This window comes from Stegodyphus dumicola, chromosome 6 (assembly GCF_044657685.1).
Source record: "Stegodyphus dumicola isolate Sdum_Otavi_A_Nest chromosome 6, ASM4465768v1".
Classification (NCBI taxonomy): Eukaryota; Metazoa; Arthropoda; class Arachnida; order Araneae; family Eresidae; genus Stegodyphus; species Stegodyphus dumicola.
Window position 1 is genome coordinate 212,833,648 of NC_140773.1, and position 25,711 is coordinate 212,859,358.

At 34.3% G+C, this 25,711-nt stretch overlaps 1 protein-coding gene across 3 annotated transcripts in view; it reads left to right on the forward strand.

Moving 5' to 3' along the window:
• Ilp7 (Insulin-like peptide 7) overlaps positions 1–20,414 on the forward strand; it is an 82,107-nt gene extending 61,693 nt beyond the window's left edge. For 2 of the 3 annotated variants that reach the window (XM_035366741.2, XM_035366739.2), the window contains 3 exons: positions 13,413–13,530; positions 18,163–18,293; positions 20,120–20,414. In XM_035366741.2, the coding sequence (XP_035222632.1) occupies positions 13,418–13,530; positions 18,163–18,293; positions 20,120–20,298 (423 nt within the window). In that variant the 5' untranslated portion in view covers positions 13,413–13,417 and the 3' untranslated portion in view covers positions 20,299–20,414. Of the gene's footprint in view, positions 1–3,743; positions 3,889–13,412; positions 13,531–18,162; positions 18,294–20,119 lie in introns of those variants that run through there. The other variant, XM_085819486.1, reaches the window with a different exon arrangement.
• Positions 20,415–25,711: the final 5,297 nt, after the last annotated feature.

Below are 25,711 nucleotides of genomic sequence, written 5' to 3' on the forward strand. Positions count from 1 at the left end.
TTCCAGCTTGCCTTCTTGGTGTAACGGTAGCACACTCACCGCATATTCGAGAAGTCCAGGTTCGAGTCCCGGCGAGGAAATTGCTCATTTTTTACATCTCTTGTTTCAAAATAATCTAATGACTCTACAACTGTTAGGAGGTTTAATAAACCTCCGTGTGTGCCGTGTGGAAATATCACTTAATTTTCTGTTTGTCATACCTATTGAAAATTCCATTCGCCTCGTCTTTTGGGATGTGCGTAAACGCCTTCTGCGAAAGTGACACTTCAACGGCAGCAACACTTGCAAACCTATTGTCTCAATGAATAATATTTTCAAAGACAGCTGAGAAAGCCGTTAAATCTCGGATATTAAGAAGCAAAACTTCTGAGACTACTTCAAATGATGATAAATGTTTGAGTTAACAGGATTCGGGATGAAATGAAACAAAATTCCTGATATAAAAGGAACACGAAATACAGTAACGACAGTCAGTTACAGTAACGACACTAAACTCTTCACCATAATCTGCGTAAGGTTCCTGATTCTAATATACCAGTACTCATTCTAATATACTAGGGGTCTGCAAAGTAAAACACATTATTTCTGAAATAGTTTTATTTTTTGATGAACAGGGGAGAAGGGTGGAGACCCTCGGACCAGTCTTCCCCGGGGTGGCTCTCCATCGAAACTGGGGACGGAACTGAACTAAATCGCTCTGTCACCTGTAAGGTACTCAAGGCTGTTGCCAACGACAGGCGTATCTTGCTCTTCTTGCCACAAGGTTGCCATTTCGTGGACTTGGGCTAATGTTAATCGGACGAGTGAGCATAATTAACAACAACAACAATAACAAACGGGAATCCAGTAGGAATAAACTTGTAGAGTTTAGTAGATGAACTTCTGTCTGAAAACTGGAGTAGCAGGAAACTACACAAGAGAAGGGTTAAAGTGCCCTTTATTAATTCTTTAAAATTTACAATGCGTTAACAAATGACGCTAACAAACTTCGCCTCTGCTTGGGCGGTAACTCAAAGTCAGATAATGAAACTAAAAATTGAAGATATTAACAAGCGATAGAACTAAAATATAGGGCTCAGCGAGGTCCCGTAACGTAAACCCTCTTCGAAACCAGCGGCAGCTATCAAATGCAATCAAGCCACTTGAACCAGCAATAAGCAAACGTACCTTCGGCAGAGGTGGCGGCTAGAGCCTAACTCTTACATTACATTATTAAGTGAATTATTGAATTTTCAAATGTTAACGGACTTTGGGGTCACCCGTTAACTCGTATCATTATTGAAATATTGCAACTTTAAATAGGTTTAAAAAACATTTTTTGTGCTCCGTTACACTTACTTATTTTTCTGTGCATTCATTAAATAAGAACTGAGCACTTATTTAATAAGTATGCTTTATTTCTCTTTCTATTTCTTTTTCATTCCACATTTACGAGGCTTGAGAGAACTATTTTTAAATAGGATTGTTAATGGAAAATTATAAAGGTAAACGATGTCACCATCTGCATAAGAAAGTAGAAAAGGTAAGCTAACTTTGCACTAGGGCAATATATTGTGGCCATAAAATGAAGAGCACGCAAAAATGCTTTTCATCCTTTTTGCCACCAAACATGTTGTTACACCACAGAGGAAGAAGTTTCTAACTTTCAAAACTTTGAGTTACTACCAAATTCTACATTTCGTAGCCAAATTGTAACCAAAGTGCGTAACGTGCTTCTTAATGCCTTGAGTCAAGGGTCGTCAAACTTTGTTTGAAAAAAGCCAGAGTGCGAAAATTTATGTTTGGCAGAGCAAAAAAGAAACAAAAAGGAGCACAAACATTGTTTTAGGAAATGATATTTTTACATGATATTTATTTTCATTTTGCTAACACTTACAAAACCGAAAAAGAAAACACAACTCCATTATTTAACAAACGTTATTACAAAACAAATTAAATTTTGTATTAATGCAATGAACGTAATTGTTTTTCTGAGATAATATTCCATCATACTGAAGTTCAAAATTAGTACTTCTTAGCATTGACGTTATTTGCAAATTGTTATCTGTTAATAATGATTTGAGTTATGACTTCACATACTTCATTTTCGAAAATGTGCTTACACATTTATAACTACTCTCAGGTACAGATATAAATCTCCATGCATATCATTTTGATTGACCATATTTAGCTTCCGAAAGTTATTTGAGATTTGGATTATATTCATTTCTTTCACTCAATTTTAATTGAAGGGCTCACGAAAGTTCTTCAACTATACAGTCAAATGGATTTTAATACATGGAAATGTCTTTTGTACATTGGAAAAACGCTATTCTATAGCCATTTATTGCTCGATATAGTAGTTATAGGCAGTTTTCTTCTTTTAGAAAATTTCTATTATTTCTAAGAGTTCCGAAGTCTTTAATAAAACCTTTTCATTTCTGATCCATGGAACTGCTATATAGTAGGACATCTCAAAATACTCGACATGTGATTATTACTCTTGTCTCAGGGGTGAGAGTTAAGTTACTTTGATGATTGGACTTGTGACTATGGCCGACGGGCCTTCTTTTACTTACCTGCTCCGATTTCCAGGCTGGGAACTAGCTGATAATTGACACTATGATTTTCCTTAGAGGATTAGATCAATATATCTTATTAAAGCCCAACTGGGCTAATATAAGTATAAGCAATTAGCATTTAAGTAATCAACTTCGAGTTTTACTAGAGAATTACAAATATAACAATAGTTAAGTCCACCAGAACGAATAAAATAACTTTTGACACAACTGGTTCAATAATATTTGACAGATTAAGGTTTTTCTCTCAAACAACCGGCTGGGGAATACTACAATGAATTACGAGAGGTTTTGAATATTTTGTTTCTTGGCAAGCTTTACAAATTTGTCTAATAAAAATCTGTAGGATTCCCCACTGTGTAATTCTAAGTTACAGTTGAATGTGAAGAATCTTAAGAACTAGTAAGCGAATAATCGCTTGAGTTCGTGAGACAGTAAATAAACTTGGAAAGGATTAAAAGACCCTTTATTATTCAAATGAGATTTAACAGAACTCTGTCTTGGAGTTGTAAAATAAAGCCGACACTCGGGCTTCAACTTAAGAAACTAAGAATTAAATTAAACTAATTTTAACTAAAGAGATATAGAAGCTATCAAACTTCCAACGGAGTTGGCCCCTTAACGCTAATTGACTGCGAAGCTATCAAGGGCCTTAAGTACGGCCGAGCGTAATAATAACTTAAGACAAAGTAGCCTAAAAAGGCGGACGCGTGCTAACCAGAATCTCTGGTTCTGTCTGACTAAGAGAGTAGAACTTCGCGGCTAAATACCGCTCTTCCTCAATTTACATTCAGACGTCATTCTAAAACTACGCTCTGGCCGGAAATGGTAAGTTGAAATTAAGAAGCGAAAGGAAAGGAAGTTTCAAATTTTACTGTTAATAAAACTAACATAATCCTTACAAATCCTTTCCCATTTCCATATATATTTTTTGCCGCAATCAGCTGAAACACAGTTTTGCTGACTCCACTGTATATTTTACTGTGCTAATGTTTTCATGCTTTCTGGACTTGTATTGTAATCATTCTTCTTGGGATACAAAAGTAAGGCTGGAGGTTTCGGTTTCTTTACAGTGTCAGCCTAGGGCTGCCTATGTACTACTAATTTGTTCTCACTAAATCTGCTCAAGAACTAATGCTGGAGAAGTATTGAACCTCGAAAATTGAGTACCTCGAAAATTGAACATCGAAAATTGAGTACCTCGAAAATTGAACATCGAAAATTGAGTACCTCGAAAATTGAACATCGAAAATTGAGTTATCCTGGAAACTGCGTATTGAATCTTGAAAGCCTTGAGTTATAGTCAAAGGACAGCATCCGTTGACACCGGGTAAAGTACCAGTTCCTGCTCTTAGCTATTAATATTAAACTAACTATTATGTAAACAGCATTTTTTTGAGTGAGACTGAATTTTAAAAAAATCTTAATTAACACATTGTGAATCATTTGCTTTCTAATTAATTCATAAAAAGTTCATTATATGTAGCTTGTAAAATTGATGCAATCACAAAATGAGGATTACCAAAGAATAAACTTAAATAATAATTCTGAAATAAACATTTGAAAATATATGCGTTAGAATGTTATTAGAGCATATAAAAACTGTAAAATTAAGTATTATAATTAATACAGGAGAAATGGACAGAAATATCTCTCATTAATTATACAAAATAGTGCAAAAGTTTATAATATTGAAAATTAGGCAATTATTAAGCATATGAATTAGAGTTGGGAAGACATTAAGTTTTCTTCGAAGCAGGATATGTGAAAAATGTACAATACCTTCGCCGGTACTCGAACCTGGACTTCTCGAATACGCGCCGAGTGTGCTACAGTTATACAACGAAGGCATACAGAAAGGAGAGAGAAAATACCTTAGACTCCTCCTTTTAAAGGGCGACTGGGGATTAGGGAACCCAATCGTCAAATCCTGGTGGTGAAGAATAGTCATCCACTACCTTTTGGTTCGGGCGCCATTGTAGAGACATTAGGTTATTTTAAGCAGGAAGTGGGAAAAATGAGCAATGCCCTCGTCACGACTCGAACCTGAACCTCTCGAAGGCATGCTGGAAGGAGGGAAGGGTGACTGGGGATTAGGGGACCTAATCGCCAAATCCTGGTGGTGAAGACACATTTTATTCACACAAATCCACCACATTTTAGTTCTGGCGCCACTGAGCCATTAGGTTTTTTTGAAGCAGCAGACATGAAAAAGGAGCAATGCCCTTCCAGGGACTCGAACCTGGACCTCTCGAATACGCTCCGAGTGTGCTACCATTACACCAGGAAGGCATGCTTGAAGGAGGAAGAAAATACCTTATAGAGTTATTAAAATTATATCAGTCAGAAATAGTATTATTTTGGCGTCATTCTTTGCAAATTTTCTCATTAAATTTATTAAATTGCTAACGGATCAGAAAATTTATGACATTACTTGGCGCGCAAACGATAGCTGAGCACCGAAGAATATAATAGAGTGTTAGAAATATTTTTTGTTAAATAGAACAATGATACAAATGCTTATAAAATTATTAGTAAGATATTTTTTCTCACACGAATTAAATATATTATAAATTGCATTTCGGCTATTATATGTATGTGGTTTTCAAACTAGGTAAAGTTTTAGTTTGAAACGTGAATTAAAGCCGGATCTAATGGTCACAGCCCAGATTACTGGCAATTTGTTAATCCTAAGTTAAAGATCTATTTCTGATAGAATCAATCATAAGTTAAAAATTTGTGCCTTTTAAAGAGTCAGTGATAACTTAAAGATTCAATCACAAGTTAATCAATCATAAGTTAAAAGATCTACATCAATCATAAGTTAAAGATAATCAGTCATAAGTTAAACATCTATGTCAAGCATAAGTTCAAGATAATCAGTCTGTTAAAGATCTATGCCTTGCGTCAAGTCAATCATGAGTTAAACATTATGCTTCGTAAAGTGGGAACACTTGTTAGAAGGCGGGGATAACAAATGTCGTGGTAGCGCAACCTAAACCAACGCAACGATGATGAGAAAAATCGAAAGAGGGAATTAGAGACGCTCTAACAGAGAACTTATAAGCAATAAAAGCAAATATAGGAATAGGAAATTAAAAATACGAATTTCGTAATAAAATTTAATAAGATCAAAAAGAAAATAAAAAGTAAATAAAGGCTTGACATGATAATCTATTACAATAATATTTTTATAAATTTGGAACCTTTGTAAATCTAACTAGTTATTATAATTTAGATCATTACTGTCATTTCTCTTTTCCATTTCTCTACCAGAATGCAAATTAAGTTAGCAGTATTCAAGCTGAGGAGTTTTGCATCTTAAGACTGCGTGTTTCTGCCTTTCGATGCCACGTTACTAGGCTTCTTGGGGTTCATATAAGATATTATTCTTCGGCTTTGCATTATAGCTGCCGACATTGTTACGCCGATGAGAAACTGTGAGCTAACTTCGTGTTAAACCAATTGTGTAGCTTTTGGCTACTAGATTTAGTTTAAAATTAGTTTTCTCATGACGAGACCAGTAAAACGAAAGGCCCGTCCAGTAGGAGAAAGGTGAGAAAGATGAGAAAACTGTATACTAGATTCCTTGCTGAGGTGGTTCCCGAGGCGAGTTGCAGTATGTCCCATGATGGATGCTGTGTTGGAATAGTGTGATAAAGCAAAACCTGAAATCCATAGGCGAAGGTTCTGGTGCTTCGTCCACTTTTTCCTGTCAAGTTAGCTAACCACGAATGGTGGTTGACTTGTAAGCGCAAGGCATGCGTTTTATATTCAAGTTCTGATGAAATGAAAGGTTTGTTAAACCTTCTTAAGATTTTGCAGTTAATTTCAGATGCAGTGAGGATTCGCTCTACATCTGCGCGGAGTTAAGACTTAGTTAATGCTACCAAAGCACCCCAGACCCTATAAAGAATAAAAGTTTCCTTAATTTCATTTTCTTCACATCTTTTTTTTTAATAATGTGCAGAGTTTTCAACCAGATTTAATAAAACATATAAAATGTGATAAAATTCGAGAAAAACATTAAACTGAAATCTAAAATAAAAACATTGAATATTCGATGAGATATGCGCATTATAGAAAACAATTTTTTAACTATTTTTTACAATTTTTTAATGCGCGAAATACATATCAGTTTTTTTTCTTTTATATTTTAAAAGTTAACTGTTTAAAGGAATTTGTTTAAAATGTCTGCGTGAATATTTTGCGAATTCAGAAATATAGCGATGATATATAAGTTGTTTGCAGTTACTTTCTCAATGAATAAATGAAATAAATTTTCTGCGAATTTTTATTTTGATTAATTACAATGTTCTTCAATCTGAGATCAAATATATGTTATATACTCAAGCCGCCCTTTCTCCCGTCGCTTATACAGGGTGTTTATAAAGTTTCTATACATTTTTGAGAAATACGTTCTAATTCCAATTTTTGGGGAGAGGCTCTGAAAGAATGTTGTCAACAGAAGAAAGAATAGCCACTGTTTGTGCCCGTACACGTGTATTAACGTATCAACAGGTGCAGGAGGACTTCACCCACAAATTCAGGAAACAAGCCCCTACCAGAGCAGCTATTAAAACCTTGGTAAACAAATTCAAGCGAAATGGTAGTGTCAAAGATGAAGACCGTTCTGGGAGACCTTTAAGAACGCCACGAGTTATGCAAAGCGTACAAGAAGCGATGACGCGTAGCCCCTCAGGCATCTGCACGAAAACTTAGCTGGGAGCTCGGTATTTCGCATTCTACTGTTTGGAAAACTCTACACTGTCATTTAAACAAGGGTGCCTACCACATTCAAACTGTGCATAAGCTTGAAGCCGAGGACTATGCAGTTCGGCAAACCATGTGTTATGATTCGTTGGAAGCTGTGGATAATGAGAACTTAATGGAGAATGTTCTCTTTAGCGACGAAGCCACAATTCTTTATTTTACTTTTTCATTATTCTTGTAAGAAAGACCCCAGAGATTCGAAAGATTAAGGAACACTGTAAAATTCGGATTCCGATTCGTATTCGAAAAAAATGTAGTAAGATTTGTTCCAACTTTATTAAAAACTATTCAAAATAATCTTTGACCTCTGATTTAATTTTCTTTCCAGTTTACCTTCTATAAAATGCATTGTTGAGACCTGAGAATTCAAAACATAAACTTGTTCTCATCGAATCAAAAGACTACCCAAGAATTTCTAAGAGCAAGAGACTATTTAAAGTATAAATAGGAACCTTTTCTATGATAAGATTAAGGCTTCCTCGAGCGTTTTCAAAAGCAGAAATAAATTTCTTTCGTTCCACTTATTTTGGAAACTTAACTGCCAAAAAAGCATAAAAATCTATTCAAATTGCTGGTACAGGATTTAAATCCAGACAAAATTTCGTATTTTAAAGTAAACTGCTTCCCCCGCAATTTTTTGAAACTTTTTTTTAGTTTGAAACTGAATTTAAAATCACCAATAATGCATGCCACCAAATGAAATTTTTCTTCCGCATCCTTTTCAACTTTCGAAATTGAATGTTAGATTCACGTACAATCAACTGTCTTTCCTTTCTCTATCTTACTTTATTGGTTATTTTTCTTCTCGCTACTGTTTTGTTATTGCGATTCCCATTTATCATATAAACTAAAACGTTTTGAAAGAAGTAAATTTCTAACGAAATTGGGGTGTTGTTTCTTTAATTCAAGGCCTACTCTGAAAGAGTTTAACTTCAGGACTACTTTAAGAGTTAAATTTAAGGCCTACTCTTTAAGTCTGTCTTACTTTGACTGTTTTATTAACTGCTGCATAATTCTTACTTAAAGCATTTTAATAAATGGTTAATGTTAGTTGCATTTGTTTGAGAACAACTCAATTTCCCCGAGGATCTTAAGTATAATGACGATTGTTATTTAAACAAAGAAAAGAGATACAAGGATATATAAACTTCTCACATGTCTACTTGAAATAAAAAGCAATCAGCTGAAGAAATTTTCAAATCAATTGCCTCTACGAAAGATGACATGATAAAGATGAGTGATGTAATTATTAATTACCTTTGATAAAATATCGCTATGGAGATTATCAAAATCATCAGTAACGTCCGTTGTACTGTACTCAATTTGTTTTGGGGCCTTGACTTGGTCCAAAAAAAAAAAAAAAAAAAAATAACAAATGGCTCGAGTGTGAGAAGCATAGAGGCCAGCAAATACTGTTGGGATAGTGCTTTGAGTAGCCGAATGTTATGACTTGTTATAAATTTTGTCCTGAATGTCGAACAAAACGTATCAGGAACAATCCGATTTCTTTTCGGGGCGCACACCATCCTGTTGGAACTAATAACGTCCCAGCATACTTCATTTTTCAAACTTCTGGAAACATTTTTCTTGAGTAAAAGACCTTAGTGACCACACATTATATTTGACCACACAGTATAGAGTCCTGTTTAGATGTACTAACAGTTATTTTAATTTTTGAACCTTTCCCGAATCCTCCTCTTCCCCCTCGCTTTTCCTCGCCACGATGTAAATTAAGCAGATGAACGAGATTATTTAAATGGTTGGAACAAAACAGTTAGACAGAACGTGATTTCGCCAGTGAAACGCACGTTCGTTATTTTGTTCAGTTGTTAATCTTAGTAGAGAGTACCCATTCTGCCCATCCAGTTGGTATTTCGCCAGTGTAGGTTTTTGAGTCAGCAAGTTAGATGAAATTGAGTTGTATAATCAAGCACGACATCTCTATTTTTAAATTTATTGTAAAATTACTTTTAAGTTCTCACGTCAAGTGGACGGTGTTTTTGTGTAAGCCCGTATTAGTCGGTGCCTTTTGTTATCCAGTTTGAGATAAATAAAGAGTTTTTACACACTTTTCCTGTTGTGTTCATCTTCCCGCCTGTACGTAGTCGCCAGGTATGAACTTTAAATAGATCTAGTTACCATTTCATGCTAGTCAAATATATTACATCTTACAACATCTCTTCCCAAAGGATTATTTTTGAAGTTATTTGCGTTTATATTATGTCATCGTCTCCAGAAGTAGTGACTTCGAAAACTTCTTCAATTGATTGCCTTTATTTTAAATAATTATTTGAGAAATTATATCTTTCTGCCCCTTGCTGTCATCTTTTTATTTAAAGATGGCAATAAAGAACAGAAACAAACAAATTTTGCTTATCTAAATAATTGTCAGTCTATATATAAAAGCGGAGTTAAAATTACTTTTGATAATAGTGTTAAGAGAACATGATTATTCTAAACTATAACTACACAGTTCTGCACTGAATTTACAATATTTTGTATCGAGTTGACAATAATGCTCTGCAATGATTTAGTGTGCTTTTCATAGATTTCACCCTGTTAAAGCTAAATATCTGGTTAATTTTTCTCTCTTGTCATATTTTCCTCATCAAGCTGTAGGGATTGTGCCTTAACTAAATGTAATTTGTGGCAAATCCTCCAGTTGACGTGTAAGCGATTAATTGCTGTGTCTGATAAGAAAAAGAAATGTAGGAAGGGTGTAAAAGACCTTTTTATTCAAAACTAAGTAAGTTAAATAGAAAGCACACCTGATATTTACAAATTAGCCGGAATTTATGGCGTGAATTTAAATTTAAATCTGAGTAGTTATTAGCCAAAGGCTATGCAGAGATATTTAATTGCGGAAATTGGCTCTTAAGCCTCTACCGGCGAGACAGCACAATCGGCAAAAATAAAGCAATGCCGTAGATATGAATGCTTAGAATAACAATTAACAACATGGCTTTCAGAAGGCAGAACAAGCTCTGTCTAAGCAATCTCAAACCCTCACTTAACTACACACGAGCTAATTTGCATTCTGGCAGGAAAATGGAAAGAGAGAATAACAGTACAGATTCGGAACATAAAATAACTGGTTAATTAACGCAAATAAACCTTTCAAAGCATAGTATTTTCATGCAGAATCAATTTCTCTATGATGGAGTAATTACCTCTTGTTCAGCTGTTATATTTATATAAAAATAGTAATATTTGGTAAAAACTACTTGTAGAAAATACCGTAATGCCACAGCATTTGGATCAACACGCAGAGTTCACTAATAATATTTATAAATTTTGAAATAATGCTGCAGAATTTGGTCAGTTAAATTCCTGTTATAGGCATAGAATAAAGATACGGAAAAGCAGGAAATTTATTTGCAATAAGAAAGTTAAACAGCCTTTAAACTTAACTTAAATCAGTCTGCAACGTATAATGGTATTCCTCCAATGCATGAACTTCTTATGTATTAGGGATTACTCAAGTTTACTAGGATAACTTTGTAGCGTTGCGCGCCTCCAACTTGCACGCAACCAAGAGGTGACTGTGAAAACTGGATAAAAGACAGAGTCTTGTTAAGGGTTTAAGTCCCTTTTTATTCAACGTAATAAATTACAAGTGCGTGCTCTTGACGCTCACAAACTGCGCCAACTCGGCGGTCAAATAAAAATAATAACCTGAAAAGAAACTAAAGGCAAGACTCTAACTACGAGGCTGTCTAAAAGTAACTAACTCACCGCGTTTTACAATACCGCTGCTAATTCAGCAAACTTGAAGATCACTTGAACGATTAACACTACTTCCAGGCAAGCACACAGGCCGAAACGCGGGGTTCTTCAATTTCTGGCCAACTACCTCCGCGCTCGTGAAGTAAGAATATCACCTCTCGAACTCGTTTTCTTTCTATTTAAATCAGAATACTTCCGCTGATAATTTGAATCCTTGCGCGTTCTACTAAAATTTACATACTCTGGCATTGGCAGTTCCAGGGGAAAGTAAGGCTTGACAGGAAAGATAGTTTAAACTTAAAATAAATGTTAGTTAAAATAAATATAAACCCTACAACTTAAGTAATCCCTGTTACATAATAAGAATAGTAAATCCGTATGAAAGGTTATAAATAGTTTCTAAAGTAATCCTTATTACATAATAATCTTTAATATGGATTATTTATTTTATACCGATTAATTTAGTTTTTTTTTTTTTTTTTTTTTTTTTTTTTTCAGCTTTCTGCTTCAAAAAGATAATAATCCCTACAAGTCATTGAAAGCGTTTCAGATTACAAAGAAGAACTTAAGTTCAACCATTTATCTTTGAATTTATGGTAACATTTCCGCGCATACCTTTTTTATCACTTTATAAAGGACAATATATTTTATAATACGCATAATAACTTAGTATAATAAGAGATTTGTCATAGCCAGCGATAAAAAAATTCAGTAACAGCGCTTTTTATCTTTAAAATCTCATTTTCCAAAACAAAATTATATATATTTTTTAATACATCATCTTAAAGCAATTTTCGGAATAAGAAAATAAAAATGTAATATTTATTTGTTTCATAGGGAAGATTGCTTGCCAACTGCTTGCCATTTTAAAGAATCCCGTAAATGATTTCTGCGACATATCATGTGCAATATTTCACAGAGATGTAGAGATATTCGGTATTTTTTGGAAGCAAGCAAGATGAAAAATATGCAACGCCTTCGCCGAGAATCTTCGAACCAGGGACCTCTCAATTACGCGCTGAGCGTACAGACCACCACACCTCGAAGACATGCCAAGAAGGGGGGAGAAATACCTTATATACTGCCCCTTTCAAAGGACGACTGGGGTTTTTGGGGGACCCAGTCGCCAAATCCTGGGTGAGGAGAATCATCACCCAACACCCTTTTAGTTCGAGCGCCACTGTAGAGACATTAGGCATTTTTTATGGGAGCAGGCAAGATGAAAAATATGCAACGCCTTCGCCGGGAATCGAACCACGGAGCTCTCAATTATGCGATGAGCGTGCAGACCACCACACCACGAAGACATGCCAAGAAGGCGGGAGAAATACCTTATAGAGAAAGTTTCAGTAAATCAAATAACTCTCAAAAATCGGTCCGTTTGTGTACATGAAATATTCATGCCGTTCATATTTATGTAACATAGGTATATTTCTTATTATTCTTATCATTTCTTTCTTGAAAAATATTAAAATTCATGTTCTAACCGTTTGTTTTCAAAATAATTTACAGAAAAAAATGTCTGCTTTTAGCTTCAATGGGGTACATATGGTATATATGGAATATATATGGAAAAGGTCACTTGCGATTAGCAAAATCACAAAAAATAGGGGTTTAAGTCCATCTTATAGTAATAAAATTAAAGTTCGGAAATTCAAAGTTTTAAAAATTTATTTACCTCTATTTCTTGTTTACAACAGGCGAATTAAGATAAAAGTAACTTTACCTATACTGGCAGATAGCCTTCGAATGGCTGGTCATATATTCATGGCTCTAATTTAATAAATGGAATGAAACAAACATAGCTACTGCAAACAGTTACTCACAATTATTATGCAAATTTTTAAAAGATAAATTTTCCAGAGGTAAACATAAAATTTAATGTAACAAACATAAGTTAACAGAAAAATTGTTTTATAAATTCCTGTCAAATTTTATGTTTCATGAAATTCAGTTTTTATATTCCGCATTAAAATCAACGCTTTACTATTGCCTGAAAGTGATTTAAATTATAAATCTGCGAATTGTAGGGCTATCTTCGCACATAAACATTGTCTTAGTTTATCTATATGAGTACACAGCTATCATAATTATTAATATGTCCTATATTGTATGGGGTTTATTGGCAGATGAAGGAAATCATACATATTGTGTATCGTGTATATTTTTTTCAGCGTATCGCTCATAAGGGCTATAGATTATGAATGTAATAGTAAAACCAGTGGCTTTATTTTGGAGGAATATCAAATACGTAATTTAATTGGATGCTATAAATTTATTATAACATGTTATTTGCTTCAATCTATTTCCAAAGTGTTTTTTCTTCTATTTGATTATTTTATATTTCTTTTTCAGATACAATGGGCGTAGCTCTGGTATCCTTGCGCAGCAGCGCTATCTTATGTCTTATTTGGCTCACCATAGCTGCCGAGGTGGATGTGGATCCTGCATGGGAAAACATTTTTAAAGCTAGGTACATTTAGACACCTATCATTCGATGTTACATTTCGCTTTCAAAGTTTCAATTCATTTTTAACCGCTAGATAAGCAACAATGAAGTAGTGAGGATTACAAAGATTCACGCGCCGCCCAACCGGTATAGTGGTTAGCTTCGCCCGGAGAATGCATAGATGTTTGTAAGTGTATAGTGTCCGTGCGGCATGGGGGCACTCTAAATATGTGGCGAACCGAAATTCCTCTCAGGTTGATGTTAGGGGAAGAGGGTTGGACCCGTCGCATCGGGATGTTCTCTATCAAAATGGCGGGGGGCAGAACTGAGCTAAATCGCACTGTCACCTGTAAGGTGCTCAAGGCTGTTGCTAGCGACAGGCGTAAACCTGCAATCCTTGCTACGAGGAATTTTGCGGGCTTGGACTGAGTATAGATCAGACATGTGAGCATTAGCAACAACAATAACAAGGGTCACGTTGACAACTCTTGAAATGAAGCTTCCATTTTTCGTTAACTAAATACTTTGAAGTGCCATATTTCAGAAAGAAATGCTTTCATTTTACAGTTTTTAATCTTCAAACCGTTTTTATAAAACATGAGGCCGTTCGGTAGAAATTTGTACTTTCTTATAAAATTTCTCATAATTACCCTTGAAGTTTGAGACACTTTTAATGCGTGTGGCAGTACATATCGCATTTGTGTAACCACATATTTCTGCATAATCGATATGTCTATAAAAAGTCTGCTACGAAGGGGAATTTGCAGTTATACAAGTGAGATTGTTTTTATTTCACGGTAAGTTAAGACATTTATTGAAGCTAGGTAGGAACATTTATGCAAATCGAATAGAGGAGAAAAGATTCTCCTGTAAGGGAATAATTTCATCCCTTCTCGGCAGTGACTATTCTCGATATATGTGACAGGCACAACAATATTTAATATATTAGCATTACCAAACGCTTAATATAAGGCCATATTCTGACGTTGAAAAAAGCACGCATGATTGCATGTGACATCATTGTATGTCGAAACTTTTTCGTTAATGTCAGTATTTTGAATAAAAAGCTGCTGTTGGCAACTTTTTCGTTTCAGGTTAGGATTATTAACACGATGTGTTATTGCCACGTTAGTTCTTTTACTGGTATTGAGAAAAGGTTACTATATTACATTAAATTTAAATCATGACGTCGTGGTAGTTTGACGTATTAACCTGAAGTGTCAAAAGTTTTTGTTTCCTAGTTTGGCAACAAAAAATTATTTACGAATTGGTTGTTGCTTGGAAACAATGAACTGATTTTATTCACATTGAAATGTTTTTGTGCATTTTCATTTCAAGTGTACATAGTAGAACTTATAAATTTTGTTTTGGCCGCAGCCCCTTCATTTGGCGGGCTTGCCCTCTAGCTGCGTTATAAACGATGCTCTTTTAAAAATAAATATAAAATCTTGCATTTTTTATCTTATCTAAAACTCAAATAAAGGATATTTTGCTCAGAAAGTTATATAGTATATAGAAATATTTTTAAAAATTTCTCTTTTTATAGAAGCTTATAGAAACGTATTTTGATTCCCAACACAGACGCAAGTTTCAAAATAAAATCACCATTTAGTAATCATACTATGTTAAAAAAAAAAAAAAGGCAATTTCAATGATGATATTTCTGCTACAACTATTACAGAACTTTTTCGATTTATAGGACGACAGAATTAATAGACTTATATATTACAGCATAAATATAAATTTTATTTAATGAAACGAATAGCTCAAAATATTGTTTTATGTTCGCTTTTATTTGATAAATAAGATTTTTTACGCTACATATTGATATATTAACATAAAGTAATAAATCTTCAATAGTTTCCCAAATGCATTGACTTATAAATAATAATTTCACGAAAAAAAATGAATATAATACTCGTATATATGAATAAATAGAAAACTTTCTCGGCATAGTACAATCATTCAGAAGCAACGCAATGTTGCTTCACTAATATCATTTATTTAACACATGTTAAGAAAACAATAGTACTGTTTTCGTATATACACTGATAAGAAAAAACTTCCAAATTTTTATATTACGTCATTTATAGATCATATTCTGTAGATTTTAATATTTGTATCATTTATAATAGTTTGAATCTCTGCATTTCAGTTATAATTTGATATATTTATAGTATATATAACTGAGACTTAAACTATCTGATTGTGACATTCGCATATTACTTTAAAACAAATTTAATCGCATAAGTTATAGCCATAAACATTTTAGAGAAAAAAGAGGTATTTAGGTGTTGTAGTAGAGATTACAAGTGTTGTATATAGAATATGATGTACACCTAAATTCAGCCATTTAATAAACTATCAAAACATATTGTTGCGTTTTTTCTTTTCTGACACCAGTTGTTACGTTATTTTCTTCCTTCATGTTCGTACGGGGTTAGTGAGGATTTGGAGTGAATAATGACCATACTACTTGATGAAGTATCGAAACGCACTTTATTGTCCAGTATTGTCAGGAGAGCTCCAAAACACATTTTTACAATCGTCGATGAACTACTATAAACACGCTGACACGATCAGCGGCACAGCCTCCAGGTTATCAGGCTATCACGGTGGAGACAGCTTCACGGCAAAGCACTAGAGTGCAGCTCCAGACTCTGCTTGGTCGTTCTCGGAACTCCACGTACTCTCGAGACTCTGCATGCTACAACTCGCGATGCACTCGACGACACACAGAGCACGACTCCCGACTCTTCGGTTCAGTCGTTCCCGGAGCTCAACACGCTCTCTCGACGATGCACTAACCGCGATACACTCCGAGATTCTTTCAGTGCACTCGACGACTCACTCGGCACTCGCTGCCTGGCTGTCAACTCGATCGACTCCGCAGGGATTGACTCGCTAGACGAGACACCAACTCGATACTAACTATCTCGCACTCTCACTTTAGACGAGGCACATTCTCTCCGACTACAGATCAGCAGGATTTATATAGCTTTCGGCTTGTGTTCGAGAACATTCTGGGCTAAACCGGTAAGATTTCGTTCCAGAAAGTTCTCCATCCGTCCATTGGATATCGCCAATTTTGTCGCCAAATGTCACCAAATGGGCGATTTCTCGCCAAATGTGGCAACCCTGCCTTTCTTTGCCATTTTATGGCAACCCTAAACTTGCATTGTGGGGAAGCTACCTTACCGCGCCTTGACACTATTATGCAATAATTGTGGAGGCTGTGTCGCTGATCGTATCAGCGTAGTTCATCGACGACTGTAAAAATGTGTTTTGGAGCTGTCCTACAATACTGGCCAATAAAGTGTGTTTCGATACTTCACCGAGTAGTATTGTCATTATTCACTCCAAATCCCCACGAACCCCGTACGAACGTGAAGGAAGAAAGTAAACTGGTGTCAGAAGAAAAACGTAACAACTCCTTGACATTTCGTAACAATATGATCACTATCCATGTCCCTTTAGCCTGTTTGAGGAACCATACCTCTTTGCGGTCTCTAGGGTCTGGATGTCTCTTTAGCCTCAACAAGCACGGTGATGGAACTTTTTTGAACTATAGCTCTCTTATCAACTTGAAAAGAAATCGTTTTCAAGCGAGAACGTTTAACAGCAACAGCAGTTTAATTCGAAATCGATAAATCATGTAATGTACAAAGATCTGCAGATTTTATAGTGGATGAAGAGACTAAATTGTTTATTCTAGATTGAATTCTGAATGCAATGAGTTCCGAAATATCTCTGGAAATCTCTGTTATTTGTCAAAAAAAGTGCAGAAAGGTAGGTTTTAGATGACTAACATCATAACAAACGGTATCATGCGTTGGTTGAAATAATACAACACTCGACTCTGAGGAATACTCAAGCAGTGTAAAGCTCTCAACCTTAAAAGAAAAATGACTCTTGGACGTTTGGTAGTTTGACGGATGATGAATTTGGATGGTGTCAGCTGAAAGTTACCTGGAAAAAGCAATTTTTCACTTTGACTTGGACGTTTTCACTTGGGAATTCATTTTCATGCTGGCTTGGAAGACACTTTCGTTCTCCTAATATCTTAAATGTTTATTACATCGATATTGAAGTTGCATAACTAGGAATGGCACGTTATTTCTTAATAGCTGAAAAAATACATATTCAACTAAACAAAAAACTAAAATTTATTTCCGAATAACAGAGTTAAGTAAATTAAACAAACAGCTAAAAATGTGCAAGCTGGAACATAATGTTGTTAACGTGATAAAATCAATAACATGCATCTGCTAATATAATAAAATAAGCTTGAAATATATGTATAAGGTAAAATTAAAGATAGACAAGAAAGAAGATTTTAGAGTTATTAGGGTTTGATACAGGAGACGTGAAAAAAGGTACAATACCGTCGCCTGGATTCGAACCCTGGACCTCTCGAGTACGCGTCGAGAGTGTTTCTAGATACACCACGAAAGCATGCGGAAAGGAAGGAGAAAACACCTTACAATATAATTGATTAGGAACTCCTAATAAGTGTTATAAACAAGTTTCTTATTATTTTCGATCAGGTAGCTCATGTACATAGTATTGGAGAGAAAAAACATTTCATCGTAAGTTAGAAATTTATCTTGTAAATTTTAGATGAAAGGAAAATAATCGTTTTAATTATTTCAACAGGAGTGATGAGGATTGGCGATCTGTGTGGCACACGGAACGTCATCGACGGTGCTATCACGATCTCCTCGTACACATGGACTGGGTGTGCCAGAAAGACATCTATGCAGTTCGTAGAAAGAAAAGAAGTACAGGTGCGTATTATTGATCTCTACGAATCTACATCATACGAAAGCTAATTCCATTCAAAGTTCGTTTTAGAGATTCAGCAGTTATATTTAGTAATGCTATGCAGAATTTCGCTTACATGGAAAGTCGGTGAAGCACAGTCGATGACCACAGTCGATGAAGAAAGGGTGGATACAAGAAAAAGGTTGGGAATCTCTGAGGTAAAGGTTTAGACAGAAATAGTTCCCTATTTAATAGAAATAAAAAGGGCAACATGAATTTTTCCTGTTGAAAACTTTATTTTATCATTATAAAAATTAACACTCTCCGTTTCTTCAACACTTCAAAGACGGAATCATTCAAAATGCTTGCCTTCATAAAGCCTATCAAGAAGTTCTATAATAAACGTCTAGTCAGACCCCCGCTGTTGTGGAGATCTAAACATATATAATGTATATCAGTTCCTTAACTGTATAAATTATTTGCTTTAGAAGTACTGAAAATCATCAAATATAGGATGTATAAATCCTATATTTGATTGATAAATCCTATATTTCTAAAAATAATACTAAAATAATAGAGTTTATGATTCAGTTGGCTACGCAGTGTCATCATGTTGTGAAATAAGGTGCCCTGAAGACAATTCTGTCAGAGTTATCCAAAACTCATTTGCCGTTTATGCTGCAGCTTTATCTTCTTAGAGCTATAAATTTCTTTTTAAATAATGTTGTTTCTAAACTGTAGGAAATCGTATAGCATTCTTTAGACCTCACGGTAATTGGGCATCGTCCTTCCTAAATTATAAAAAAAAATATTTTCGCTTGTGCTGCTCAAGTTTATAAATGTTCCTAGCTACTTCGCCTATGCTGAACGTAGAGGAACCTATTGAACTCTGCAGCGTCTATCGCTGAATTCAAGTATGTAACGACCAAGTTCAGAGAAGGGTTAAAATAACCTTTTATTCACTCAAAAAAATAATAATAAATAACAGTTGGCACCTTCTCGGGCTTACAAGAAAGCCTAAATTTAGGCTTTAAAACAAGATAAAATAAAAAAAAACTAATCTAATACCAAACTAAACTGACTTAGCCGAAGCTAGACATAATTACCTAACGTAGTTGGCCCTTAATTAAATTAGCCGGCGATTATCAACAGGCACGTACAATACGGCCAAGCTTAGTAGATTCCAGAACGAAGTAGCCTGACGGCAAACATGTGCCACTAAGGACTCCTAAGCTTTTCGACTGAAGTAAGCCTAACCTTCCTTAAATACTCTTTCTACCTCATTTACATTTAACGCCACACTAAAAACTCATTCTGGTAGGGAGTTGTAAGTGGGAAACAAAATTTTAAAGGAAAGAGTTTCAAGATTAAAAGTAACTAAAATAAACCTTACAAGTTTATAAAATAATTAAGCGTCGCTACCAAAAGAGCTGTACAGAAGTCTAAAAGACCAAGGAGATTATTTTACCTGACTTGAGAAAACATAGTTTTCTTAAACATTGGGGAAAAACAACTATACGCTTTTTTTTTTTTTGGGGGGGGGGGTAGACTAGAAACGATCTCATTGCATCTCTAGACCTGTATACCTGCACACAAATGTGAATCGTTAGTGAACTAATTTAAAATTAGAGCTAAAATATTGATGTTTGTTTTATAGACTAGTGTTAGATTGAGATTGTTCTTTTTTATTAATAAACCAATCTCAGAAACATGAATATTGCACAAATTTGAAGCTGGCAAATTCTTTTCTCCCATGTCAAAGAAATGCTTCATTTCTTAAAATTTTTCAGTTTAGACTTTTTTTAACATTTAAATGCCTATACCTCAAGAAGAATTCTTTAATTTTCAGATCCATTTTTAGATGACCAAAAAGCACATAGTTTCCTTGGACGTCGCCTCAAAAAGTCAAGACCGCATCATACGCTTGTCAAGAGGGGCATCATTGATGAATGTTGCCACGGAAGTGCTGGATGCTCCTGGGAAGAGTATGCCGAATATTGTCCTGCAAATTCGAGAATGAGGTCTTGATGTCACATTACACGTTATAAGAAGGAAAAAGGCGTTAAAAAAATATCTCATTCTGTAGAAGAACCGTAAAATAAAACACTGCTTTGCATCAATAAATAGATCTTTTTACTGTTTCATCACTCGTGTATTTTCTTTATGAATGAGTATTAAACTAAACGGCACATTTTTCATACAGTTCACTTGTAGATACCATTAAGCATTTTAATTAGAAGCAGGAAACATAAAATATATGCAGTGTCTTCCCTGGATTTTTCCTTTGGTACTCTGACGTGCTTTCTAGTTAACTTGAAAGCACACAGTAAGGAGAGAGAAAAACCTTACAATCGTCCCCCCTTTAAAGGATGACCCAGTTGTCAACCTTAGTGATGATCTTTCACGTTCTTCTTACTTTGGGCGCCACTTGTAAAGTCATTTAGAATTTATTTCAAACCGGAAAATGCCGAGAATCAACAATGCCCTCAACGGGATTTCCAGGCTTTCGAACTGCTACCCGTACGTGTTTTTCAGTTACACCACGACGGGACGCACTAATGAGAGAAAAAAACTTACATAATACGTGAATTTGAGATCAATATCCATCCTAAGTAACTATGCATCCTTTTAATAGCATAATTTTCGTTTGTCAACCTAATTTCCCAATTTCTTGATAAATTTTAAGTTTATTGCATCATTAGACATCACACTCAGTTCAGTTTTTACGCTTTACTTAAGATTCCAAGAAAATATTGTTGAGAAAATATGGCGAATATGAAAAAGCTGAAGACTGATTCCAAATTCAGAAGGAAATTCAGTGTCTTTTCCCCAATAAACTACATTTTTTTTCGAACAAATCAAATTAAAATGTTTATTAAATAGAAATTTGATATTAATCAATTCAACCTAATTTTTGATTTATAAACTTCAGAAAATTTATGAAGCACAGACATCATGAAAAGAAATTGTGCATAGGATCAAAATACGCCTATCAAATCAATAGAACGGATTTCATTTCCATGCCATGCAATATTTATTATATGGCATCCAATGTGACATAATGTCGTACAGTATGAGGATGATGTCCCATCACACTGCTTAGACCTGCTGTCATAAATTAACTTTTTACGTAATTGACAACATCGGTGATCACTTCAAATGTCTATGTTACCGTGAGAGACCGAAATTGGAGAATGTCGAGTTTCACCGGAGAATGTTAACATTCACCAAATACGTCGGTGAAGATCGAATATTGCACTACATTCTTGTATATTCGGACCCTCACCGGTGTATGTCAACAATCACAGATATGCTCTGGTGTAAGTCGAAAAGAGAGGTCATAAAGTGCCATAATAGTTTAAGTTGTTGCAATAAGAGTGAATTTGAATCACATAATTTAGTAAATTTTTATTACTGTTATTTTATTTTCTCATTTAGAACGTACTGTATAATTAAGTAAGTTTTAATTTCTATTATTTTTCTTTCTCATTTTGAATGTATTGTGTGTTTTAGGTTCTCATGTTCTTAAGTTCTTATTTCAAGTTTCAAGTGCGTTTTTTTTTGCTACTGAATTACGGAGAAGAAAATATAATATTGTTATATGTTCAACATTCACCATTAGTACATGGTGAATGTCGACATTGACCGGTGTAAGTCAGAAATAAGAGTATTTGGAAAATATTTCGGACATACAGCAAGAGACTATGTGAATGTTGACATTCACCGGTGAAAGTCGACATTCTCCAGATTTCGGTCTTTCACCGTAACATCTGTACCGGTAGAAGTCGAGAATATCTATACCTTAATCGTGGAGTGTCACCGTTATAACCATTTTCCAGAAAAGTATACACATTCTTGTTCATTTTTTATTCCAGAAAATTAAAACATTTATGTCTATGTCTACCTATATTCAATTTTAGTCAATTAAATGTGGCAAAAAATTACTCGCAACTAATCAGAAATCAATAATGTGAGCAAACAAACAAACAAAAAGACACTCTTCTTTATATGTATAGATTTTGTAAAACTTACAAATTTTTGATTAACAAACTCTACGATTTGAAAGCGAGCAGTAGCAACACTCTTCCAAGTAAAGCATTTTTATCTCCAACGCGCGAGACTGTTGCCACTCAAAAAAGAAGGGCGAAAATTGAAAATTAGTGCTTTCAGAGTTTTTAATTAATATTTAGGCTGATTAGAGTCGTACGGAGATGGGAATAGTTGAAATGGCTTCCCACGAATTTTTGGAATAGGGACTAACCTATTTAATGTTCGGCAATGCTATTTTTATTTCATCGTAAAACTTAGAAAGAAATTTTTATTAACAAACTCTAAGATTTGAAAGCCAGCAATGGCAACAACTTTCGAAATAAAGCAAATTTTTATCTCCAGCTTCTTTAGACTGTTGCCTCTCGGAAAAATTAGAGCGAAAATTATCGTTTTTCCTAGTTTTTAATTAATATCTCTGATTTTATATATATATATTTTTTTTTCCTGGTAGTTCTGCGATCACAGAATATTGAGCTCATGTGCGCTCAGTACCAGTACTAGTACCTAGTATTTTCATGTGTTTCACAGTATTTTCTTTAATATTTCGATGATCTATGAGAAAGAAACCAAATTCAGATTATATACTTTGTTAACTAAAATGTGAATTAAGTGTAACATGAAAAAAATCAGCATCGGCTTCCAAAATGCTTGGTTTAAAATACCCCTATTTGAGAATTAGCTACAAAGAATGAAAATAAACAACATAAAAACTTATTGCTAGTTACATAAATGTAAACAAAGAGCATGTAAAATTTATTTAATGATGCACCGTACAAAAAAAAAAAAAAAAGTTTTGGAAAATGGATGATTGTCTTAGAGTGTGTTCATTGTGTTTGTTCTATAACGCGTTTTTAAAAATGAAGAAATTTTAGAATAATTGATATAAATGTAGGATGGCATCGTCTACAACAATTAGATGGTTCTGCAAGCTGTGTGAATTTTTTTTTTTTTTTTTTTTTTTTTTTTTCGGGGAATAGAATTCAGACGATTCCGCCATTAGGGCAATAACTCCATTAAGTTGAAAGACAGTGTTCATTCTAAAAGACCTTAGTTTCTCTACATCTTTAAATAATCTCATCTGTTTTCATCTACGAATGTTATTTCATAGTATGTAGCAACTATTCGAGTTTTCGTTAAATATTAAAGTTATTAATAAATCGGACTAGTTTATTCCTCTAAACAATCCTGAAGTAAATTCACAGAATTCAAAACAGGGTAAAAGCGCAGAATAGGCTGCATCAACAAAGTTCAGTAGGAGGAGCTGCGTGACGTCATTAAATGGGTGGGACTAAGCTTATGACGTCACAATGTAGTCTCGGTAGTCTCGCATTTACACTACGTGTACTTTCTATTTTCTCTTAAAAATAACAATAATAAATTGTTTATTATTGTAAATTAATATCAAATTCTTTACTTTTAATTTACGTCTATAACATTTAAGTTTAGGCGTTACTGATAATAAGTATAATAAATTGCTCATATTTAAAATTACCATGATACAGTGAGCGAATTGACGATCCGGTAGAGTAGTGAGGTAATTTTAGTGCATTATATTTGAAGTGCATTATATTTAGTGCATTATATTTGAAGAAATTAAATAATGAAAAATCTGCTTAAATGTATGTATATTTCTCGCATTGTGATAAAATAACGGTACATAGAGCCATAGAATTTTCAATGACGTAATCCTACTGCGAATATGGGCATGTGGAAACCCAAATTTGAAATTTGGAATTTGTTTTATTATCGATTTCATATTTTGTAATACTTTAATGAATTTTTGATTAACAAACTCAAGGATTTCAGAGCGAGCAATGGCAACGTTGTACAGAAAAAAACATTTTTATCCCTAACGCGCGAGAATCTTTATCGAAAATTCTAAAGATATGTTCAATTTAAAACTATTTTGCGATATCGCTCTTGAATTGAATTTTATGGTTTAAGTGCGAAGAACGTTATATTTAATAAATAAAGGTAACAGACGAAATGTTCTTTAAAAAACGCCTCCTTGGACGTGATTTAAAATCTGAAACCTTTCAGATTTTCTTTCTATCTTTTTTTTTTTTTTTTTTTTAAATCTAAAAATTTTTGTTTTTCTACATTTTGGGAGGAGCCAGTGTCCAGTCAGCCCCCCACTATGTAACCCCTTTGGGAAGGGGGTAATGAAGATTGATGATTTCGCGGAAACAGGGACGTTTTTGACAACCGCGGAAGTAGGAATCGCGGAAATAGGAAGACACCAATAATTTCAGCTTACGTGACCAATGCACCTTAATTTTATTGACTTCCTCGTACGGCCTATAAAATTATAGATATTTTTACTGCACTTCATTTAAACCTATTTCATCAAAGCTATATTTTTCATTCAATCGGCAAGGAAAAAATATATAAAAACTCAAAACACCTTCATTGAAATTTAAAAAATACAGAAAAAACGAAAACACCAATTACAGTTAAAAACAGTTTAAAAAATTAAATTAAAATTAAAGGTTCTACGCCAAAACAAGCAATGAAGCCAACAGGCAGAAAGACGAAATTTTTCGGTGCGCAAAACGTTAACATTTGGGGGCCCAAAGACACTAAAGTTATGGCACCAACTGACTTAATTCACTATACTGCTTTCAGTTTTCAAATGACAACAAATAGCCGCCCCATTAGGCCTAGCGCGACTTACATTTTAAAATTGTTCTACATTTATTGCATGCAGATTAACTAAAGGTTATGAAATCTTAACCGGAACATAACAACAACATAATTCAATCACTTTTAAAGCAAAAATGCACTAGTTAACAACATGTAAGAATAAAAACAAGGCTCACCGACCGGGTTAAGAGCGTGTATGAATATTCGTTTGATGAAGCCGATTGCAACAAAAATGTAGGTGCACAACTAGATGTCATAGCAGTTCCATACAGAAAATTTCAACGCTCTACGGATAATCTTTTTCGATTTATGCAAGATAAAGGCATATATAGACGTCACGAAAACAATCCCTTCTTCGTTTTGTAAAAAAGAGTTCTTTATTCTGTTCGTATGTACAGATGTCAAACCAAAAAAAATCGCTTAAAGGCATTCATTCGAGAGCGGTCAAATAGATGTTTTCTTTGATAGCCGAAATTTTTGGCGATCGCAATACTTCCTTTAATTCGTACAAAGAAGTTAAAAAAGATTTTTCGCACTGATTTATAAAATTATCATGGATAACAGATCTGACGTGATGATTGCATTAAGTATTTCCAAAGAATCAGTTGTGCCGGGATGTTAATATTCAGGTAAGAGATAGGCTGACTAAAGCTTCTGAGGTACTCGAAAACATAATTTTCCTAATATTTAAGAATTTTTGAAATTCTTGATAACATTTCTCGTTACCACATGTACTGAAAAAAAAATT